The sequence below is a fragment of the Schistocerca americana genome, chromosome 2 (assembly GCF_021461395.2).
Source record: "Schistocerca americana isolate TAMUIC-IGC-003095 chromosome 2, iqSchAmer2.1, whole genome shotgun sequence".
NCBI classification, from domain to species: domain Eukaryota; kingdom Metazoa; phylum Arthropoda; class Insecta; order Orthoptera; family Acrididae; genus Schistocerca; species Schistocerca americana.
In genome coordinates, this window is record NC_060120.1 from 440,625,628 (window position 1) to 440,648,817 (window position 23,190).

The following is a 23,190-nucleotide window of genomic DNA, read 5'->3' on the forward strand; positions in this document are numbered from 1 at the left end:
CGCAGTGCCGTAGGGGACCGCACCGCCACTTCCCAGAAAATTAGGGACACTGTTGCTCCTGGGGTATCGGCGAGGACCATTCGCAACCGTCTCCATGAAGCTGGGCTACGGTCCCGCACACCGTTAGGCCGTCTTCCGCTCACGCCCCAACATCGTGCAGCCCGCCTCCAGTGGTGTCGCGACAGGTGTGAATGGAGGGACGAATGGAGACGTGTCGTCTTCAGCAATGAGAGTCGCTTCTGCCTTGGTGCCAATGATGGTCGTATGCGTGTTTGGCGCCGTGCAGGTGAGCGCCACAATCAGGACTGCATACGACCGAGGCACACAGGGCCAACACCCGGCATCATGGTGTGGGGAGCGATCTCCTACACTGGCCGTACACCACTGGTGATCGTCGAGGGGACACTGAATAGTGCACGGTACATCCAAACCGTCATCGAACCCATCGTTCTACCATTCCTAGACCGGCAAGGGAACTTGCTGTTCCAACAGGACAATGCACGTCCGCATGTATCCCGTGCCACCCAACGTGCTCTAGAAGGTGTAAGTCAACTACGCTGGCCAGCAAGATCTCCGGATCTGTCCCCCATTGAGCATGTTTGGGACCGGATGAAGCGTCGTCTCACGCGGTCTGCACGTCCAGCACGAACGCTGGTCCAACTGACGCGCCAGGTGGAAATGGCATGGCAAGCCGTTCCACAGGACTACATCCAGCATCTCTACGATCGTCTCCATGGGAGAATAGCAGCCTGCATTGCTGCGAAAGGTGGATATACACTGTACTGGTGCCGACATTGTGCATGCTCTGTTGCCTGTGTCTATGTGCCTGTGGTTCTGTCAGTGTGATCATGTGATGTATCTGACCCCAGGAATGTGTCAATAAAGTTTCCCCTTCCTGGGACAATGAATTCACGGTGTTCTTATTTCAATTTCCAGGAGTGTATAATGTTAAAACAGAGATTTTGGAACCAGATCTTATATTTTAAGACATTTCTGTAGGCAGATGAGGACTCTCACCACAATTTATTGGTTATGAACTGTAGATTAAAACTGAAGAAATTATAAAAAGGTACGAAATTAAGGAGATGGGACCTGGATAAGCTGAAAGGAAAGGTTGTTGAGTGTATCAGAGAACATTAGGCATTGACTGACTAGAACAGGGAAAAGGAATACAGTAGAAAATGAATTGGTAGCTTTGAGTATGAAATAGTGAAAGCAGCAGGGGATCAAATAGGTAAAAAGACAACACCTAGCAGAAATCCTTGGATATAACAGGAGATGCTGAATTTAATTGATGAAAGGAGAAAACATAAAACTGCAACAAATCAACCAGGTGAAAGGGAATACAATCAAAAAATGAGATTGACAGAAAGTGCAAAAGAGCTAAGCAGGAATGGTTGGAGGACAAATGTAATGTTTTAGAAGCATTTTTCACTAGGGGAAAGACTGATGCTGCCTACAGGAAAATTGAAAGGCCTTTGAAAAAAAATAAAAGCAGCAATGTGGATATCAAGAGCTCAGAAGGAAAACCAGTCCTGAGCAAAAAAGACGAAGGTGGAAGGAGTACATACAGAGTCCATAAAAGGGTGTTGAACTTGAAGGCAATATTATAGAAATGGATCAGCACATACACAAAGGTGAGATGGGAGGTACGATATGGCAAGAAAAGCACTGAAAGACCTCAGTTGAAACAAGGCTGCATGAGAAGACGACATTTTGGCACAACTACAGGCAGCCTTTGGAGAGCAAGCCATGACAAAACTATTCCATATGGTATGTAAGAAATATGAGACACACGAAATACTCACAGACTACAAGAAGAATGTGATAATTCCAACTCCAAAGAAAGCAGCTGCTGAAAGTGTGATATCAGACTATCAGTCTAATAAGTGAAAGTTGCAAAATCCTAACAAGAATTCTTTACAGAAGAATGGAAAAACTGGTAAAAACCTACCTAGGGGAAGATCAGTCTGAATTCCAGAGAAATGAAGAACCACCCAAGGCAATTCTGACCTTATGATTTCTCCTAGAAGATAAGTTAAGGAAAGGCGGACCTATGTTCATAATATTTTTAGACTTAGAGAAAGCATTTGACAATGTTGTCTGGAATACTCTCTTTGAAATTGTGAAGGAAGTAAGGGTAAAACACAGAGGTCAAAATGCTATTTACAACTTGTACAGAAACCAGTTTGCAGTTATAAGAATGAAGGGGCATGAAAGCGAGCAGTGGTTGAGAAGGGATTGAGACAGGGTTACAGCCAATCCCTGATGTTATTCATCCATACATTGGGATTCGGAGTAGGTTATAAAGTTCAGGGAGAAGAAATAAAAATGTTGAGGTTTGCTGATGACATTGCTGATGACCTGGAATAGCAACTGAATGGTATGTGCAGTGTCTTGAAAGGAGGATATAAGGTGAACATCAACAAGAGCAAAACAAGAATAATGGGATGTAGTTGTATTAAATCAGATGACGATGAGGAAATCAGATTAGGGAATGAGACACAAAGTAGTAGACAAGATTTTTTTTGTTTGGGCAGCAAAGTAACTGACGATGGCCGAAGCAGACGGATATAAAAATGGCAAGAAAATAATTTCTGAAGAAGTTAAATTTGGTAACATTGAATGTAAATCTACACGTTAGGAAGTCTTTCTGAAAGTATTTGTCTGGAGCATAACTGTGTACGGAAGTGAAACATGGACAATAAGTAGTTTGGACAAGAAGACAATAGCTTTTGAAATGTGGTGCTACAGAAGAATGGTTAGATCATGTAACTAATGAGGAAGTATTGAATAGAAATGGGGAGAAAAGGGATTTGTGGCACATCCTGACTAGAAGAAGGTATCAGTTGGAAGAACATGTTCTGACATATGAAGGGATTACCAATTTAGTACTGGAGAGAAGTGTGGGGCGTAAAAATTGCAGACGGAGACCAAGAGATGAATACAAAACAAGCAGATTAAGAAGCATGTAAGTTGCAGTGGTTATTTCGAGATGAAGAGGCTTGCATAGGATTGAGTAGCATGGAGAACTGCCTTAAACCAGTTTTCGGACTGAAGACAACAACAAGTATAACAATTTCCATAGAGAATTTCTGTAGTCTGTATGAATGCAGACACCACATACATACTGACCAAGCAGGCTGTATTTCATTGGTAGTTGTAAAAAGGTAGCAATGATGTTCTTAGGATAATAGAGGTTAATTAAATTGTTTATGCCTTACTGTCTCATGAAATATCAATATCATGAGCAGGGAAATACAACATTAAGTTGAGGGAATGGACCTCAGAAGCACAGCATCTTTAAAAATCTTTCAACAAATAATGATGTACCTAAACCTACTGATTAAAATCTCTCATCAAATGCATATCCCATTCAATGCAGCATCCATTTATGAGAACTTAAATTTATCTAATACCATATATTTAACACTAATCAACTTTTGAAATGTTATTAGTCCCCACAAGTTTCCTACAAAATACACAGAGTAGGTAAGCCATGGAAAATATGATATATTAGAAACACATGACAGCTGATTATCGAACAATGGAAACTCCAGGTTGGAATAACAACAATATTAGGAAAAGGATAGATTGCTACTTACCATAAAGATTACCCGATGAGCTGCGGACAGGCACAATGAAAAGATTGTTACACATTATAGCTTTCAGCCAAAGCCCTCTTCAGGAAAGAAAACACACACACATTCACACAAGCAAGGACATCTTATACAAACGTGACCGCTTCTACCAGCAGCTTCAACCAGAATGCAAATGTTACATGAAATGCATTAGAGAGTGGGGAGAGTGGGGCAGGAAAGGGGGAGGGATAGCAGGGTATAGGGGGGGGGGGGAGGGAGGGAGAAGAGTGCTGTCTGGCAGGGAATGCAGAGGCTATACTGTGGCCTGATAGGACCACCAGACAAACAAATCCTCGGCACAGCCGTAGGCACCCAGATAGCACCCTCTTATGCCAACGTTTTCATGCGAAGTCTAAAGGAACCCTTCTTAGTCTCCCAAAACCCTAAAGTTCTCACCTCATTCACATCTTTATGATCTGGACTCAAGGCCAAGACATTCTATCCTCATTCCTTCACAATCTCAGCACTGTCTTCTCATCCACTTCACCTGGTCATCCTCAACCCAGCATATCATCTTCCTGAAATTTGACCTCGTCCTCTCTGATGCCTCCATACACACATCTGTCCACATTAAACCTGCCAACAGTACCTACATTTTGACAGCCATCCCTTCTACACCACAAAATACATACCATACAGCCTGGCCAACCAGGGAAGGCATCTCTCCAGTGACATAAACTCCCTTTTCCACTGCGCTGAAAGTGTCACCAAAGCCTTCACAGACAGGTACAGTCCCCCAGAACTAGTCCACAAATAGATTTCCCTACACACCCCGCAATCCTCCAGCCACCCCCACAAGCAAATTACAAAAGAGTGCACCCTTCGGCATCCAGTACCACCCCAGACTGGAACTATGGAACTACTAAGCCACATCCTTCATCAGGGTTTTCATTAGCTATCATCATGTCCTGTCATGAGGGACATTCTACCCAAGATCCTCCCCACCCTTCCTAAAGCAGAGTGCCATCATCCTTCCAACCTCTTCATAAAAAATCTGGAAGCTCTGCTGTCCCATCTCTTAATAAAAAAACAAGGAAATGCTGGGGATTTTAATGTGGATTTATTGAAAAGCTCTGTCAGTGAACAATTGTTGCAGTCAGTAACACTATCATTCAATTTAGTTCCTACTGTGAACTTTGCTACTAGGATATGTAAATGCTCTAAGACTGCTATTGATAATATCTTTGTAGACAAATCTAACGAAAATAGTAAATCGGCTATCTGATCATGACACGCAGCATCTTGTGTTAAATGTTGAAACTTGACAGGATAAAAAAAAAATCTATTAAATCTGAGTACAGGAGGGTAATAAATAAGCCAAAAATTGAGAAATTCAGGAAATTGCTCAAAGACATGAACTGGATAGATGTTTACAATACGTTTGACTCACTAATAAAGTTGCCTCCACTTTTGAAAATTGTTTTCCCCTAAACGTAATTCACATCACACAGAAGTCAAAAAATAAACTGGGGATTATACAAGGAATAAAGATATCATGTACGACAAAAAGGATACTTTATGTGCTATCGAGGAACAGCTCTGATGTTAGGATTGTAATGTATTACAAAGAATGCTGCAAAATATTGAAGCAAGTAATCCAGAAATTGAAACAGCTTTATTATGACAAAAAGATAATTACATCAGATAACAAAATAAAAACTGTGTGGGATATTGTGAAGACAGAGACAGGTGGGGCCTAAAAGGAAGAGGAACTAAAATAAACGAGACTTTGGTAACAAGTACATGTAGTGTTGCAAACCTATTAAACAAGTACTTCATTTCTGTTACTGACAGCTTGGGGTTTTACAGGTTCGGTGAACAGTGCAATGTAGTATCTGAGACCAGTCTTTAAACATAACTTCAGTAAAATGAAAATGACACTCGCGTCTCCCTAAGAAGTAGCATCCATCATAAAATCCTTAAAATGTAAGTATTCCAGTGGGTATGATAACATATCAACAAAGTTAATCAAAGAGTGCTCATGCGAGTTAGTTCTATCTTAAGTTATTTGTGTAATCAATCTCTTATCAGCAGAACATTTCCAGACTGGCTAAAATATGCTGAAATTAAGCCTCTTTACAAGGAGGAGGATAAAGAGATACCATCAAACTATTGACCAATTTCACTTTTGCCAGCTTTCTCAAAAATATTTGAAAAGGTTGTGTTCAAGTGTCTCCTTAAGCATTTGACTGCAAATAATATATTGTCCAAGTCACAGTTAGGATTTCTTAAGGGTTCTGATACAGAGAAAGCTATTTACACTTACAGTGAGAATGTACCTAATTCATTTGATAATAAATTACAGGCTACTGGCATTTTCTGTGACCTGTCAAAAGCCTTTGTCTGTATGAACCACAGCACTCTCTTAAGTAAATTAGATTATTATGCACCATCAGTGCTGCAAAATAGTTTGAGTCTTATCTATCCAACAGGAAACAGAGGGTGTCATTGCAAAATACCTGTGCAGTAAGCAGTCAGTCTTCATCAGACTGGGAATTAATTACATGTGGTGTTCCTCAAGGTTCCATGTTGGGTAAATTGCTTTTCCTTGTGTACGTTAATGACCTTTCATCTGTTACATTGCCAGATGCTAAGTTTGTTTTGTTTGCAGATGATACAAACATTGCAATAAGTAGCAAGTCACGTACAGATTTAGAAATAGCTGCTAATCAAATTTTCACTGACATTAATAAGTGGTTTAAAGCTAATTCACTGTCATTAAACTTTGAGAAGACCCACTATATGCAGTTCAGAACCTGTAAGAGATTTCCGTCCAGCATGAGTATAACATATGAAGACATGCAGATTGAAGAGGTTGACAGTGTTAAATTTCTGGGATTACAACTCGATAATGAATTCAGTTGGGAAGGGCATACCGAAGAATTACTTAACCACCTAAACAAGTCTGTATGTGCCGTGAGAATGATGTCAGATGTAGGAGATATAAATATAAAAACACTTGCATACTTTGCTTACTTTCATTCTATTATGTCATATGGGATCAGATTCTGGGGCAACTCATCAAACCGAGCAAAAGGTTTTAGGGTGCAAAAGTGTGTGATAAGAATCATTTGTGGTACAAATTCAAGAACCTCTCGTAGAAACCTGTTCAAAGAACTTTGTATTCTAACCACTGCTTATCAGTATATTTATTCCTTAATGAAATTTGTTGCAAGTAATACATCTCTATTTCCAACCAATAGCTCAATACATAGTATCAATACTAGGAATAAGAACAATCTACATAAAGACCTAAAATCACTTACCCTGGTCCAAAAAAGGGGGTCCAATATTCAGGAACACACATTTTCAATAAATTGCCAGCAACCAATAAAAACTTGTTTTCAGATAAAGCACGGTTTAAACAGAGTTTGAAAGACTTTTTGATATGCAACTCCTACTCCATAGATGAATATCTTAACAGAGACTGTTAAGACAGCTTAAGTAAAAATATCTGTTAGATTTCAGTTTTGACAACACTTGATCACAACAGTCAAGATTAGGTACTTTCTGTATGATAAATTCATTAATAGCGCATAACAGTGTTTCATTCTGACAGTGCGCTAATTCTGTAAATATTAGCTGTTCCAGTTTACTGCAGTGTCTTAACACATTTCGACCATCTCCTGACAAATGATCAGGTTAGTAATGTATTATATTCAAATGTTTTATGTTTTTATGTTATACTTTCTGACATGTTCCATGCCCACGAGAATCATCTCATTTTTTGGGTTTATGGAACAAAAACTGAATCTAATCTAATCTCCAGAAGATCTGGGTCCATCCCTCTGCCACTCCCAGTCTCTTTCACCCACCCAGGAATTCCATTCGTGTCACAGGCTTACCTTGCCCCATAAAATGCCGGGCCACTCGTGAAAGCACCTATGTCGTATACCAGCACTACTGCAACCATTGCACAGCTTGTGAATTTTAAAATTTTCCCGGCGAATTGACTGTTCAAACAAATTTCGGGCTTGCAGCCGGTCGTTGTTCAATACTTCGCACGATATTTCAACTGGGCACCTGCCAGTCATCTTCAGGTGAGCCGTCGCAGTCTGCGACGGCTCACCTGAAGATGACTGGCATGTGCCCAGTTGAAATATCGTGTGAAGTATTGAACGACGACCGGCTGCAAGCCTGAAATTAGTTTGAACATTGCACAGCTTTTTTCATTGGTATGACTACATGCCCCCCCCCATGAACCATGGACCTTGCCATTGGTGGGGAGGCTTGCGTGCCTCAGCGATACAGATAGCCATACCGTAGGTGCAACCACAACGGAAGGGTATCTGTTGAGAGGCCAGACAAACGTGTGGTTCCTGAAGAGGGGCAGCAGCCTTTTCAGTAGTTGCAAGGGCAACAGTCTGGATGATTGACTGATCTGGCCTTGTAACAATAACCAAAACGGCCTTGCTGTGCTGGTACTGCGAACGGCTGAAAGCAAGGGGAAACTACAGCCGTAATTTTTCCCGAGGGCATGCAGCTTTACTGTATGATTAAATGATGATGGCGTCCTCTTGGGTAAAATATTCCGGAGGTAAAATAGTCCCCCATTCGGATCTCCGGGTGGGGACTACTCAAGAGAATGTCGTTATCAGGAGAAAGAAAACTGGCGTTCTACGGATCGGAGCGTGGAATGTCAGATCCCTTAATCGGGCACGTAGGTTAGAAAATTTAAAAAGGGAAATGGATAGGTTAAAGTTGGATATAGTGGGAATTAGCGAAGTTCGGTGGCAGGAGGAACAAGATTTCTGGTCAGGTGACTACAGGGTTATAAACACAAAATCAAATAGGGGTAATGCAGGAGTAGGTTTAATAATGAATAGGAAAATAGGAATGCGGGTAAGCTACTACAAACAGCATAGTGAACGCATTATTGTGGGCAAGATAGATACGAAGCCCACACCTACTACAGTAGTACAAGTTTATATGCCAACTGGCTCTGCAGATGACGAAGAAATTGAAGAAATGTATGATGAAATAAAAGAAATTATTCAGATTGTGAAGGGAGACGAAAATTTAATAGTCATGGGTGACTGGAATTCGAATGTAGGAAAAGGGAGAGAAGGAAACATAGTAGGTGAATATGGATTGGGGCTAAGAAATGAAAGAGGAAGCCACCTGGTAGAATTTTGCACAGAGCACAACTTAATCATATCTAACACTTGGTTTAAGAATCATGAAAGAAGGTTGTATACATGGAAGAACCCTGGAGATACTAAAAGGTATCAGATAGATTATATAATGGTAAGACAGAGATTTAGGAACCAGGTTTTAAATTGTGAGACATTTCCAGGGGCAGATGTGGACTCTGACCACAATCTATTGGTTATGACCTGTAGATTAAAACTGAAGAAACTGCAAAAGGGTGGGAATTTAAGGAGATGGGACCTGGATAAACTGAAAGAACCAGAGGTTGTACAGAGTTTCAGGGAGAGCATAAGGGAACAATTGACAGGAATGGGGGAAAGAAATACAGTAGAAGAAGAATGGGTAGCTTTGAGGGATGAAGTAGCGAAGGCAGCAGAGGATCAAGTAGGTAAAAAGACGAGGGCTAGTAGAAATCCTTGGGTAACAGAAGAAATATTGAATTTAATTGATGAAAGGAGAAAATATAAAAATGCAGTAAATGAAGCAGGCAAAAAGGAATACAAACGTCTCAAAAATGAGATCGACAGGAAGTGCAAAATGGCTAAGCAGGGATGGCTAGAGGACAAATGTAAGGATGTAGAGGCCTATCTCACTAAGGGTAAGATAGATACTGCCTACAGGAAAATTAAAGAGACCTTTGGAGAAAAGAGAACTACTTGCATGAACATCAAGAACTCAGATGGAAACCCAGTTCTAACCAAAGAAGGGAAAGCAGAACGGTGGAAGGAGTATATAGAGGGTCTATACAAGGGTGATGTACATGAGGACAATATTATGGAAATGGAAGAGGATGTAGATGAAGATGAAATGGGAGATATGATACTGCGTGAAGAGTTTGACAGAACACTGAAAGACCTGAGTCGAAACAAGGCCCCCGGAGTAGACAACATTCCATTGGAACTACTGACAGCCTTGGGAGAGCCAGTCCTGACAAAACTCTACCACCTGGTGAGCAAGATGTATGAAACAGGCGAAATACCCTCAGACTTCAAGAAGAATATAATAATTCCAATCCCAAAGAAAGCAGGTGTTGACAGATGTGAAAATTACCGAACTATCAGTTTAATAAGTCACAGCTGCAAAATACTAACACGAATTCTTTACAGATGAATGGAAAAACTAGTAGAAGCCAACCTCGGGGAAGATCAGTTTGGATTCCGTAGAAACACTGGAACACGTGAGGCAATACTGACCTTACGACTTATCTTAGAAGAAAGATTAAGGAAAGGCAAACCTACATTTCTAGCATTTGTATACTTAGAGAAAGCTTTTGACAATGTTGACTGGAATACTCTCTTTCAAATTCTAAAGGTGGCAGGGGTAAAATACAGGGAGCGAAAGGCTATTTACAATTTGTACAGAAACCAGATGGCAGTTATAAGAGTCGAGGGACATGAAAGGGAAGCAGTGGTTGGGAAGGGAGTAAGACAGGGTTGTAGCCTCTCCTTGATGTTGTTCAATCTGTATTTTGAGCAAGCAGTAAAGGAAACAAAAGAAAAATTCGGAGTAGGTATTAAAATTCATGGAGAAGAAATAAAAACTTTGAGGTTCGTCGATGTCATTGTAATTCTGTCAGAGACAGCAAAGGACTTGGAAGAGCAGTTGAATGGAATGGACAGTGTCTTGAAAGGAGGATATAAGATGAACATCAACAAAAGCAAAACAAGGATAATGGAATGTAGTCTAATTAAGTCGGGTGATGCTGAGGGAATTAGATTAGGAAATGAGACACTTAAAGTAGTAAAGGAGTTTTGCTATTTGGGGAGCAAAATAACTGATGATGGTCGAAGTAGAGAGGATATAAAATGTAGGCTGGCAATGGCAAGGAAAGCGTTTCTGAAGAAGAGAAATTTGTTAACATCCAGTATTGATTTAAGTGTCAGGAAGTCATTTCTGAAAGTATTCGTATGGAGTGTAGCCATGTATGGAAGTGAAACATGGACGATAAATAGTTTAGACATGAAGAGAATAGAAGCTTTCGAAATGTGGTGCTACAAAAGAATGCTGAAGATTAGATGGGTAGATCACATAACTAATGAGGAAGTATTGAATAGGATTGGGGAGAAGAGAAGTTTGTGGCACAACTTGACCAGAAGAAGGGATCGGTTGGTAGGACATGTTCTGAGGCATCAAGGGATCACCAATTTAGTATTGGAGGGCAGCGTGGAGGGTAAAAATCGTAGAGGGAGACCAAGAGGTGAATACACTAAGCAGATTCAGAAGGATGTAGGTTGCAGTAGGTACTGGGAGATGAAAAAGCTTGCACAGGATAGAGTAGCATGGAGAGCTGCATCAAACCAGTCTCAGGACTGAAGACCACAACAACAACAACGACTACGAACCAGCAGTCCACCTGGTTGAAGGACCACTGCCAAATTGTAGCAAAGAGCAAAGTGGACCACTCTGTGGCACAACATGCTGCTGAACATACTTTGCTTGATTTCAATGGCTACTTCACAACCTGGGCCTTCTGGATCCTTCCGTCTCCACCAGCTTTTTTGATTTCTGCAGAAGGGGGTTATCCTTACAACACATTCTCTGCTCCCAAAATTATCCCAGCCTCAATCTAAAGTAACTTACTGTCCCCAAACCTTCCATTCAATAGTTTCTGCCTCCTCTTTCCTATCACTTCCGCCCTCTTTAGATCCTCCACTCTCACTTTGTGCCACCCTCTGCCAATGCTGCCTCCCATCCTTTCCCTTCCCTGCTTCTCTCCTTTTCACTCTCCACTTCTTGCCCCACACCCCCACCTCCTGAGGCTGTGTCTGGCAGTCAGGCCATGATCTACTCCCTGCATGGCCTGCCACCTGTCAGGCAGCACTCTTCTCTCCTCCCACATGTAATCTGCTATCCCACCCCTTCCATGCCCCACTTCATGTTGCTACTCACATGACAATTGCATTCCAGCTGGGGCTGCCGGTGGTAGTGTTCATGAGTGCATTAAGTGTGCTTGCTTGTGTGATGGGTACGTGTTTTTTTTTTTTTTTTTTTTTTTTTTTTTCTGAAGAATGCTTTGGCTGAAAGCTATAATGCGTAACAGTCTTTTCATTGTGGATGTCTGCAAACCAGTGGGTAATCTTTACGGTGAGTAGCAATCTATCCTTTTCCTAATATTGCCAGTAGCTGATTATGATACATAGGATGTATGATGTGTTAAAATCTGAATACTTGATCCCCTGTGACATGTCTCACGTTTTAAAATCATGCTTTTAGATGTTTCAGGTGTGTAATTAGCTCTTTACACTAAAAACCAGATATATGTTTTCCTTTCTTGTGCAAGCCTTTCTAGTTGAAGCCACTTGGGCAACTTGCATGTGAGATGGCTTAACTATAATTCTTATGAGTGCATGTACAGTGCAGTGTCCAGTTACGTTCTCCATGAATATTAGAGGAAAGAATGAAATCCCACACTGACACATAGCCTACCACTCTTGAGCAGCACTTAAGGAAACAACAAACTGACAGGCAGATTCTCATTAGAAATGTCATAAGCTCTCACTCCATGGACAGTACAGCCAAGCTTTGGAATTAACAAATGAAAAAAATACAATGTCAGAGACTTTATGGGTCTCATACAGGTATGATTTTATGTATATTGATGTAAGCAGCAAGTGAAAATTTGATGTTTTTTGTTCATGTAAGGGAGAATTTAAAGTAGACTGGGGCAACAGTGAGAATTTGGGTTAAGGATGGAGGCATAGCAGAGTAATCCATGCAGTTGTGTGGACTGCTGTGGCAAGGTTATTTAGTGGTAACACACCTGTCTAGTAAGCAGGATTTCCGGGTATAATTCCCGGCCTTGGTCCAAATTTTGGAATTTAGTCCAGGACACTGGGATAACGCCTGATGATCATTAATTTTAACTAAGCATCTCCACTATTTGGCAGGTAAATACTGCTGATGAAATTTTTTTTCATCCAGATTTGATGCAGCTACCTACCAGATAAATATCACTACACAAGCATGCATTAAAAATGCCAGTTGTGGAGGTGAATAATATATAGTGTACAGATGAAAAATGGTGAGAGTTTAAAAACTAAAAGCATTTATTTTTGAAGTATGTATGAACTTTTATCAGTATGTCTAAGTAAGTCTACCATAGATAACTAACAGTGTTGAGAACTGATAGGCCTACTCATTGACACACAACTTCATAAAAAGATGTTTTAATATCATCACCAGGTTGGAGCAGCAAAATTATTACCTTATTTTATAATGTACATATTTGTTGTTTTCTATTGCTGTGATCTATGAACTGATTTGCAAGTTTGCCTCTGTGGCAGATTATAGCAGTATATCCAATGAAGAGATACATAGTTTATTGTCCAACCATTCTTTTTTCATACCAAGTGGCATCTGGTGACCATTCAGTTATGTAAGAAGGGCTCTCAACTATGGTAGTGAATTTGAAAGGACTTAGCTAGCACTGATATTTTGAATGTAAAAATGGAATTTCAGCCAATTATATGTGGATTCTCCTATCCATGATTTAGCTCTCTGCCTGCTTCCATTTTTGAGTCTTCAGTCTTCAGATTAGTTTGCTGTGGCTCACCAACAATTCCTCTCCAGTGCCAACCTCTTATCTTGGCATAGCACTTGCAACCTATGTCCTCAGTTATTTGTGGGATGTATTCCAATCTCTGTTTTCCTCTATAGTTTCTACGCTCTATAGCTCCCTCCAGTACCATGGAGGTTATTCCCCGATATCTTAATACCTGCCAGCCGGTGTGGCTGAGCGGTTCTAAGTGCTTCAGTTTGGAACCGCGCGACCGCTACGGTCACAAGTTCGAATCCTGCCTTGGGCATGGATGGTTGTGATGTCCTTAGGTTAGTTAGGTTTAAGTAGTTCTAAGTTCTAGGGGACTGATGACCTCAGATGTTAAGTCCCGTAGTGCTCAGAGCCATTCTTAATACACATCCTATCACCCTTTTCCTCATTCTAATGGAAGTTATTCCCTGATGTCTTAACACACGTCCTATCACTCTGTTGTTTCTTCTTGTTAGTGTTTCCCATATAGTCCTTTCCTCGCCAATTCTCCTGAAAACTTCCTCATTTCTTACCTTACCTTACCTGATTTTCAATTTTCTTCTGTAGCATCACATCTCAAATGCTTTGATTCTCTTCTTTTCCGTTTTTCCCACTGTCCATTCTCAAAAACTTCTTCCTCAGACTGAGGACTATATTTGATGCTAGTAGACTTTTCTTGGCCAGGAATGACCTTTTGCCAGTGTTGGTTTGCTTTTTATGTTCTTCTTGCTTTTCTATCATGGGCTAGTTTTTCTAACTAGGTAGCTGAATTCCTAAACTTCATCTGCTTTGTGATAACCAATCCTGATGTTAGTTTCTCACTAGTCTCATTTCTGCTACTTCTCATTACTTTCATCTTTCTTCAATTTACTCTCATTTCATATTCTGCACTCATCAGACCGTTCACTCCATTCATCAGATCCTGTAATTTTTCTCCACTCCCATTCAGGATATCACTGTCATCAGCGAATCTTATCATTGATATGCTTTTACCTTGAATTTTAATCCCTCTCTTGAACCATTCTTTTCTTTCCGTCGCTGCTTCTGCAATGTACAGATTGAACAATAAGAGTGAAAGACTACATCCCTCACTTACACCCTTTTTAATCAGAGCTCTTCCGATCTTATTGTTCTGTCTTAGCTCTTATACATATTGTATAATACCTGTATTTCCTTGTAGCGTACCCTATTTTTCTCAGAATATCAAAGATCTTGCACCGTTTTACATTGTCAAATGCTTTTTCCAGGCTGACGAATCCTATGAATTATTATTGATCTTCTTTAGGCCTGCTTCCATTATCACCGGCAACATCAGAACTGCCTCTCTGATGCATTTACCTTTCCTAAAAACAAAATGTTTGTCATCTAACAGATCCTCAGTTTTCTTTTACATTCATGTGTGTATTATTCTTGTCAGAAACTTGGATGCATGAACAGTTAAGATCGTCACGTGACATACTGAAAGCTTTGGATCAAGGCAACCAGATAGATGTGGCATTTCTTGATTTCCAGAAAGCATTTGATTCAGTACCACACCTACACTTATTGTCAAAAATATGATCATATGGAGTATTAAATGAAATTTGAGACTGGACTGAGAACTTCTTGGTATGGAGGATACAGCACGTTATCGTGGATGGAGAGTCATCGTCACATGTAGAAGTAACTTCTGGTGTGCCCCAGGGAAATGGGTTGGGACCCTTGCTATTCATGTTGTATATTAATGATCTTGCAAACAATATTAACAGTAAAATCAGGAGTTTTGCAGATGATGCAGTTATCTATAATGAAGTATTATCTGAGAGAAACTGCATTAATATCCCGTCAGACAAGTATTCAATGTGGTGCAGAGATTGGTAACTTGATCTAAATGTTTAGAAATGTAAAATTTTGCACTTCACAAAATGAAGAAACACAGTATTCTATGATTATAATATCAATGAGTCACTGTTGGAATTGACCAACTCATACAAGCACCTCGGTGTAACACTTTGTAGGGATATGAAATGGAATGATCACATAGGTTCAATTGTGGATAAAGCAAGCGATAAACTTTGTTTATTGGTAGAATACTGGTGAAGTCCAATCAGTCTACAAAAGATTGCTTACAAATCACTCACGCAACCCATCGTAGAACACTGCTTAAATGTGTGGGACCCATACCAGGTACGACTAACAGATAATATTGAACATATACAAAGAAGAGCAGCATGAATAGTCACAGGTTTGTTTAAACCATGGGAGAGTGTCACAGCAATACTGAAGGAACTGAACTGGCAGGCTCTTAAAGACAGATGTAAACTATACCAAGTAAGTCTATTAAAGTTTCAAGAACAAGCTTTAAATAATTGCTCTAGGGATACACTACAACCCCCTATGTATTGCTCACATAGGGATCTGGAGGATAAGATTAGAATAATTACTGCATGCACAGAGCATTCAAACAATCATTCTTCCCGCACTCCATACGCAAATGGAAGAAGAAACCCTAATAACTGGTGCAATGGGACACACCCTCTGTCATGCGCCTCACAGTGGTTTGCAAAGTACAGATGTAGATGTAGATTGCATGACAATTGACACACTTTTTGGCTCTTGCAATCTTCAGACTTATGTGCATGACGTTTTCCCAAAAGTCAGATGGTGTATCACCAGACTCATACATTCTATACACCAACAAGAACAGTTGTTTTGTTGCCACTTCCCTTGATGATTTTAGAAATTCTGATGGAATGTTATACATCATTTCTGTCTTATTGAACTTAAGTCATCCAAAGCTCTTAAATTCGGATTCTAATACTGGATCCTCTCTTCTACATCAACTCCTGATTCTTCTTCTATCAGTCGTCTTCCCCTTCACAGAGGCCTTCAATGTACTCTTTCCACCTACTGCTCTCTCCTCTGCATACACTCTTAATGTTACCACCCTTGCTTTTATTTTCACCAAAGGTTGCTTCGAATTTTTATATGCTGTGTCAGTTCTTCCGACAATCATTTCTTTTTCAATTTCTTCACATTTTTCATGCAGTCATTATGCCTTAGTTTCCCAGCACTTCCAATTTACTTCATTCCTACAAGATTTGTATTTATGTCTTCCTCAATTTCTCTGAACATTTTGTACTTCCTTCTTTCATCGATCAGTTGAAGTGTTTCTTCTGTTCCCCACAGTTTCTTCACAAGTTACCTTCTTTGTACCTATGTTTATCCTTCCTACTTCTGTGTTTGCCCGTTTTAGAGATGGTCATTCCTCTTCATCTGAACTGTCTACTGACTATTCCTTACTGTAATTTTGACAGCCTTAGAGAACTTCAGGTGTATTTCTTCATTTCTTAGTACTTCCATATCCCACTTGTTTGTGCACTGATTCTTCCTAATTAGTCTCTTAAACTTCAGCCTACACTTTATCACTACAAAATTCTGATCTGAGTCTGTATCCGTTCCTAGGTATCTGATTTTGGAATCTCTACCTGACCATCTAATCTAACTGAAATCGTCCCATATTTCCTGGCCTTTCCAAGTATACCTCTTCCTCTTGTGATTTTTGGACACTGCTATTACTAGCTCAAATTCACTGAAGTTCTCAATTAGTCCTTCCCCTCTCTCATTCCTAGTACCAAACCTATATTCTCCCATAACCCTTTCTTCTACACTCCTTGCCCTTCAACTGCATTCCAGCTCCCCATGACTATTATCTGCCGTTACGTACTGAATTACCCTCATATTCTCTCTCTCTCTCTCTCTCTCTCTCTCTCTCTCTCTCTCTCTCTCTCTCTCTCTCTCTAAGTATCTCTATCTCTATCTATCTCTTCATCTTTGGCTTGCAGGCACGTATGCCTGAACTATTACTGTCAGTGTTGGTTTGCTGTCGAATCTGATAAGAACAACATTATCACTGAACTGTTCACAGTAATGCACTGTCTTCCCTGCATTCCTACTCCTGAGGAATCCTACTCCTGCTACACCATTTTCTGCTGCTGTTGATGTTAGCCCATACTCATCTGACCAGAAATTCTTGTCTTCTTTCCATTTTACTTCAATGACCCCCACTATATGTATATAGACTGAGCCTTAGTATTTCCCTTTTCAGCTTTTCTAGCTTCCCTACCTTGTCCAAACTTCTGGCGTTCCACATCCCAACTTGTAGCACATTATCCTATCTATGATTATTCCATCTTTTTCTCATAATCCCCTCCCGGAGATCCAAATGGGGGCTAATCCAGAATCTCTTGCCAATGGACAGATCATCAATTACAAGCCACATGTCCTGTGGATACACATTACATGTCTTAAATGCAGTGGTTTCCATTGCCTTTTCCATCCTCATGCCATTGATTACTGCTGATTCTTCCACCTTTAGGGGCAGTTTTCCACTCCATGGCAAGAGAGTGCCCTAAACGTCTGTCCATTCCTCCACCCTCTCTGAAAAGGCCATTGGCTGAATGAGGGCGACTTCTGATGCTGGGTTCTCTATGTAAACCAATTTGCACTTCAATACACTACTTACAATGGCCTAATAGAAGATCCTGTGGAACCTTGTCCACACACAATATATGGGATTGTGGTGGATGCGTTTTTCAGTTTTTCATATGTCATGAGCATAATTCCATCACAGTGAGAGCTATTGAGGGCATGCTGAGCACATAGTTTATAACTGTTGGAAATTAATTTCCTCACAATTCAAGTCTTTTTTGTCACAGAAATGTAATATAGCACATCACCACCATCCTCATTTCAAATGCAAGGGTTGAGCAGTTGGCGAAGATGTTTAAGGTACAAATGCAGTATGCTGGAGAGGCAGAACCTACTGAGACAGTCCTCATGAATTATTTGACCAAATATTGTTCCAACATGTCCACAAAGACAGTCTTCATGAATTTTTGACCAACTATTATTCCAATACGATTGCAGCTCATCACAAATCTTGCATGCATATGACAGGTGGCTGCTGGAGCAACTCCACCAGCCTCCACCAATAGTGGCTTCTCCCAAGTCTGGATGTCCACTTTCAGACACACACAAGGTGAATTTCTGGCACTACTATAGACCAGTAATGCTAATATATGTTTTCTTCTATGGCTGAGGAGAGGTAGCTCAATGGGTGCTATAATCAGTTGTGGTTGAAGCAGGTGCTGGTGCAGGTGCAGGATGCCTATGTGCGTAGGCACGGCACCATTATTACTGCTGCCACATCAGTTATGCCCTGAGGCACAAGTATTAAAACTCCCTGGCATATTCACTGCTACTATTTCCACCAAAACTGCTCTGCACTGCTTACACCACAATTAGAGGAACTACAGGATGATAGGCAGATACTGATAGAGATGGCCCATCACATCACCCCAGACAACACTGACTTCAGTTCCTCACACCATCCTCAGCGACATTTGACCTACACAGTGCAGACAAAAAGACACCAGCTTCTAAAGTACAGGAGCCTCTGGAGGCATTACCAGTCTGATGATGTTTCAGATATCACTAGGATATTTGCAATTGCTAGAGTTGGTGAAGATGGCTGGGGTGATCTAGCAGGTAAGAGCAGTAGATCCAGCTCCAGGGGTCCCACATTCAATCTCAGGTAGCAGCAGGGATCTTTCCTTGTTCCAGTCCCTCCAGGATGGTCACAGGTCTGCTCTGTTTGCCATCAGACTGAGCAGTGTGGGTCTTTCCTGGGGGATGTAAGGTGGCCTGGGTGAGGGCTCTCCACCCTCCACCTTCTCCTAGTGCTGCCATGAACAAAAGGATGCACTCTACCTGCAGTCAGGGCAGGACCCCATTTGTGGGATGAGTGTCCTAGACTTTACTTTTAAGGGTTGGTTAAAGGAGAGGGGTGGGTGAAGGAGGGGGTTAGTACCTTAATTAAATATTGACATGAGCAGAGATGAGGAAGTACTTGAAATTGGGCGAGCAACAGCTGCAAGTAATGCAAAGTGACCTGACAGAGCTACGAGAAGCACACCACATGGAATAGCCCTTGATGACTAATTGTGCCATGCGGTTAAAGGCGCTGCAGTCTGGAACCACAAGACCGCTACGGTCGCAGGTTCGAATCCTGCCTCGGGCATGGATGTTTGTGTTGTCCTTAGGTTAGTTAGGTTTAACTAGTTCTAAGTTCTAGGGGACTAATGACCTCAGCAGTTGAATCCCATAGTGCTCAGAGCCACTTTTTGACTAATTGTGAATAAATATGCTTCTGAACATTAAATTTCACTTCCTAATGTATATCAGTATTATGTTGGTTGGGGACTCTCATGGTATAGTGTTTGTTTGCTGATGGATCTTAGACAGGCATACATGTAACTGATTAGGTTGTGATTGATACCAAGAGTGAGCTAGCCTTTTATAAAATTTCCATCAACAGTTTTTCGCAGTGTTATTTGTAATCACTCACAGCAAGTGTCAGTTGATTAGTACAATTAAGATGATCATGCCACAATGCAAAAGATGTCACCATGAGAGGGAGTGGGGGAAAGGGAAACCTAAAAACAAAATGGCTTAACAATTTGTTATTTAAGGAAAAAAATCATTAAGCCTTCTAAATACTAAAGAATCAGGCATTTCTGATCATCTATGCTGCTTGCCAGAAACATGCATCATACAAAAACTATTCTTAAAAGATATTTTGTTATATTTTATTCAGGAACAATAGCAAAATACCTACAACTATACTCTCGTCATACTCATCTGTAAGCTTTTTGGCAGCCAGTTTTATGTACAATGTCTTACTCATGAAATTCTATTCTGTAGAATGGTGGATTGGACTAAAATGTTAATACTAAATGCTCTACACCACATTCAGACTACTTGTGTCTGACCAATTCACAAAAGGGCTCTCATTTTTTTCACATGGAAACTATTTCCTCTAGTAACATGGGAAGTTGTTCAGGAACAGTAAAAGTAAGTAATATGGTGAAAAAACAATAATGTTTTGTGCATGAGTAAATACAATACAGTTCAATAAAAGATAATTTACTTTAATAGACTTGTTCATATATTACAAATAAAATATGAACATAAATCATTGCAAAAGCATACAGACCTTAGCAAGTTTTGAAAGAGGGCAACGGTTGACAGGTACGGGTATCCTACAAGATTCACTAGCTTCTATGAGTATACATTTTGAAGACGTATACTGCAATTCCATTTCATATCCTGTGCTGTTCGCCACATCAAGAACTAAATAAAACTGTGCACTCCTGAAAAGAGAGGGAAAAAATGCAAGTCTGTATATTGCTGGGAGGGTATTGTCTAATACGAAGGGTATTGTCTAATACGAACAATCCTCAAACAACACGCTACAAAATTTTAAATTACATTTACTTACTTGTAGTGTGCATGAATTGGATCTCTTATGGTTTTCCATCATATCAGAGAAATGGGAAGCGATGTTTTGCATCACAATGTTACTAATACTGATTATGTAATCTCTCTCTCTCTCTCTCTCTCTCTCTCTCTCTCTCTCTCTCTCTCTCTCTCTCTCTCTCTCTCTCTCTCTAAACAGTTACTGTAAAACTGTGACAGAAAGTGTGACATTCTCTCTCCGCTAGTGATAGACCCATCTCTTTACTCTAATCACAGAATCAGCTGTTTTTGGAGGTATCCTGATAACTACAAAATAGCGTCACAGTGAATCATATACTTACTCAAGGATGTTATATTAATATTAAAAGCGGCCACTTTGCTTTATTGTATCCTGCTTCCCTTTCCAAGCATTCATTATGGCAACTGTTTCTCAGACATTGCTATGTCTGGCAGATGCAACAAGGAATGAAGATCAGCAACTTTTTGACAATGAGATCAGCAGAGACAAAGTACTGACTCAGACAGGACAAGGATGGCAAAGAAAAATTAGCATTGTTCTTTTCGATAGAATCTCCCTGGTATTTGCTTAAGTTATTTGGGAAAATCTAAATCTGCATGCATGAAGTGATCTCAAGAAGAGTAAGTAATCAACCACATCCCACATAGCAATACCTGTAAGTTCAAGAGAGCAGAACAAGAGCATAACTGTGCAAAAGCAGGGCTGAAGTATGTGGTTTGCTCCACACTCAGTAGACAGAATTATACAGGTACAGAATGAGGCTACCAAGCACTCAATCCCTGTTAGCTGAAATGGACCCTATAACACATTTGTTCATTAAACCTTTCACTGGTCTAGATGTATATATATGCTAACCATTTCAATGCTCTCAGTGTATATATGCAACTTGCTATGAAAAATATCTACAGCAGTTTCCAGCTACAATCGTATAGTTACATATAAAACCTATTACCCAACCAGCGATTCAGAGATGATTGTTGCACAAGTATGTGGCCCAATTGTTGGAGTACTGAGAATTAACCAAACTATTTATTGGGTGTTTAATTCTCTTTAGAGATCACTGGTATTGTAAAATTACCTAGATTGTGTGCTGCACGTTACGTGTTATCAAATAAAATTACACTACGTTACCATCTGTTTACAGCAGATGAGACGCTAAGTCTTCTAAATGAAAGTGTAGACAAGGACTTAATCATTCCCTATCCAGCCAATTATGGTTGGATAGATAATGATTCAAGAGTCAGTCTTCACAAATATTCAAAATATTAGTGAACCAGCAAATGCTGAGCCACTAAATACAGATCCAGATTTTGATGTACCATCACTTACCACAGATATCAAAGAAGAGACTGACAAATATACTAAAATAAACAAAATACATGATTTTAGACGGAAGACTGATTTGGACTGCAAAATTTTCTGTTTAAATGACTCATCTACTTTATATGACTGCTTTCAAGTTTCTTTTTTTAGTCAAGAAACTGTAAAGTAATGTAACTTATAATATGAGCATGTCTGCAACAATGCCAGTGAAACATCCAAGACTGGAACACTGGAAAAACACAAAAAGCAATAAAATTTATTGCTTCCTCACCATAAATTTTCTGATGCTTTAAGTGAGAAAAAATGAAATAAACTCTTATTGGACCAGCAATCCAGTACAGTCTATTCCAATGTTTACACAAATCATGCCAAGAGAAGTATCTTCTGTTACAAAGAATGTTACACTTTGTTGATGACAATGAGGACCCTGGAGATGACAAAATCTGGACAATTAGGTGAGTTGTGGGTCATATAAGAAAAGCATTTCCAAATGCTTTCCATTATGTTAAAAAATTGTGCACTGATGGAAGTTTAATTTTCTAAAAAGGCTATGTCCTCTTCAAACAGTACATTCCATCCAAATACCATAGATTTGTCAAAGTTTTTGCGTCATGTGACTGTGAAACTGAATATATTCTTGACACTATTATTTATGTGGGAGCAGCAACAGTCATAAGAAATGAATGGATTTTGGGTAAGTGTTGGAATACCTTGAAGCATTGTTCTTCCTTTATTAGAGCACTTCCTTGGTAAAGTCATACACTGTACATTGTCAGTTAGTATACTATCCTGGCATTACTTTCTTATATGCACGACAGAGTAACTAATGCTTGTAGTACTACAAGGAAAAACCACGAAAAGCTGTCTGCTTTATCAAAAAAACTTAAAACCGATGAGGTCAATTTATGTCAACAAATAAAGCTCTGGCTCTCAAGAGGCAGGGCAAGCAGGAAATGAGGTTGCTTTCAACTCTTCTTGAAAGTGAAATTACAGCAACTTACAAAACTGACAGGGAAAATCCCTTGCCTGATGGCTCATATCCCCATAATTGACCTAGATATGGATCCCATACATCCTCCCACCACCACCTACCCCTATCCAGTCACAAGCATCACGTTTCCCATCAAAGGGCTATCTGTGAAACCAATTATGTGATCTAAAAGCTAAGCTGCAACCACTGTGCTGCATTCTACGTGGGCATGACAACCAACAAGCTGTGTGTCCTCATG

At 40.1% G+C, this 23,190-nt stretch overlaps 1 protein-coding gene across 2 annotated transcripts in view; it reads right to left on the bottom strand.

The window, feature by feature from the left end:
* Positions 1-23,190, bottom strand: part of LOC124595481 (protein brunelleschi) — a 249,419-nt gene that overhangs the window by 14,629 nt on the left and 211,600 nt on the right. For both annotated transcript variants that reach the window (XM_047134241.1, XM_047134242.1), the window contains exon 20: positions 20,357-20,513. In XM_047134241.1, coding sequence (XP_046990197.1) covers positions 20,357-20,513 — 157 coding nt within the window. The remainder of the gene's footprint in view (positions 1-20,356; positions 20,514-23,190) is intronic.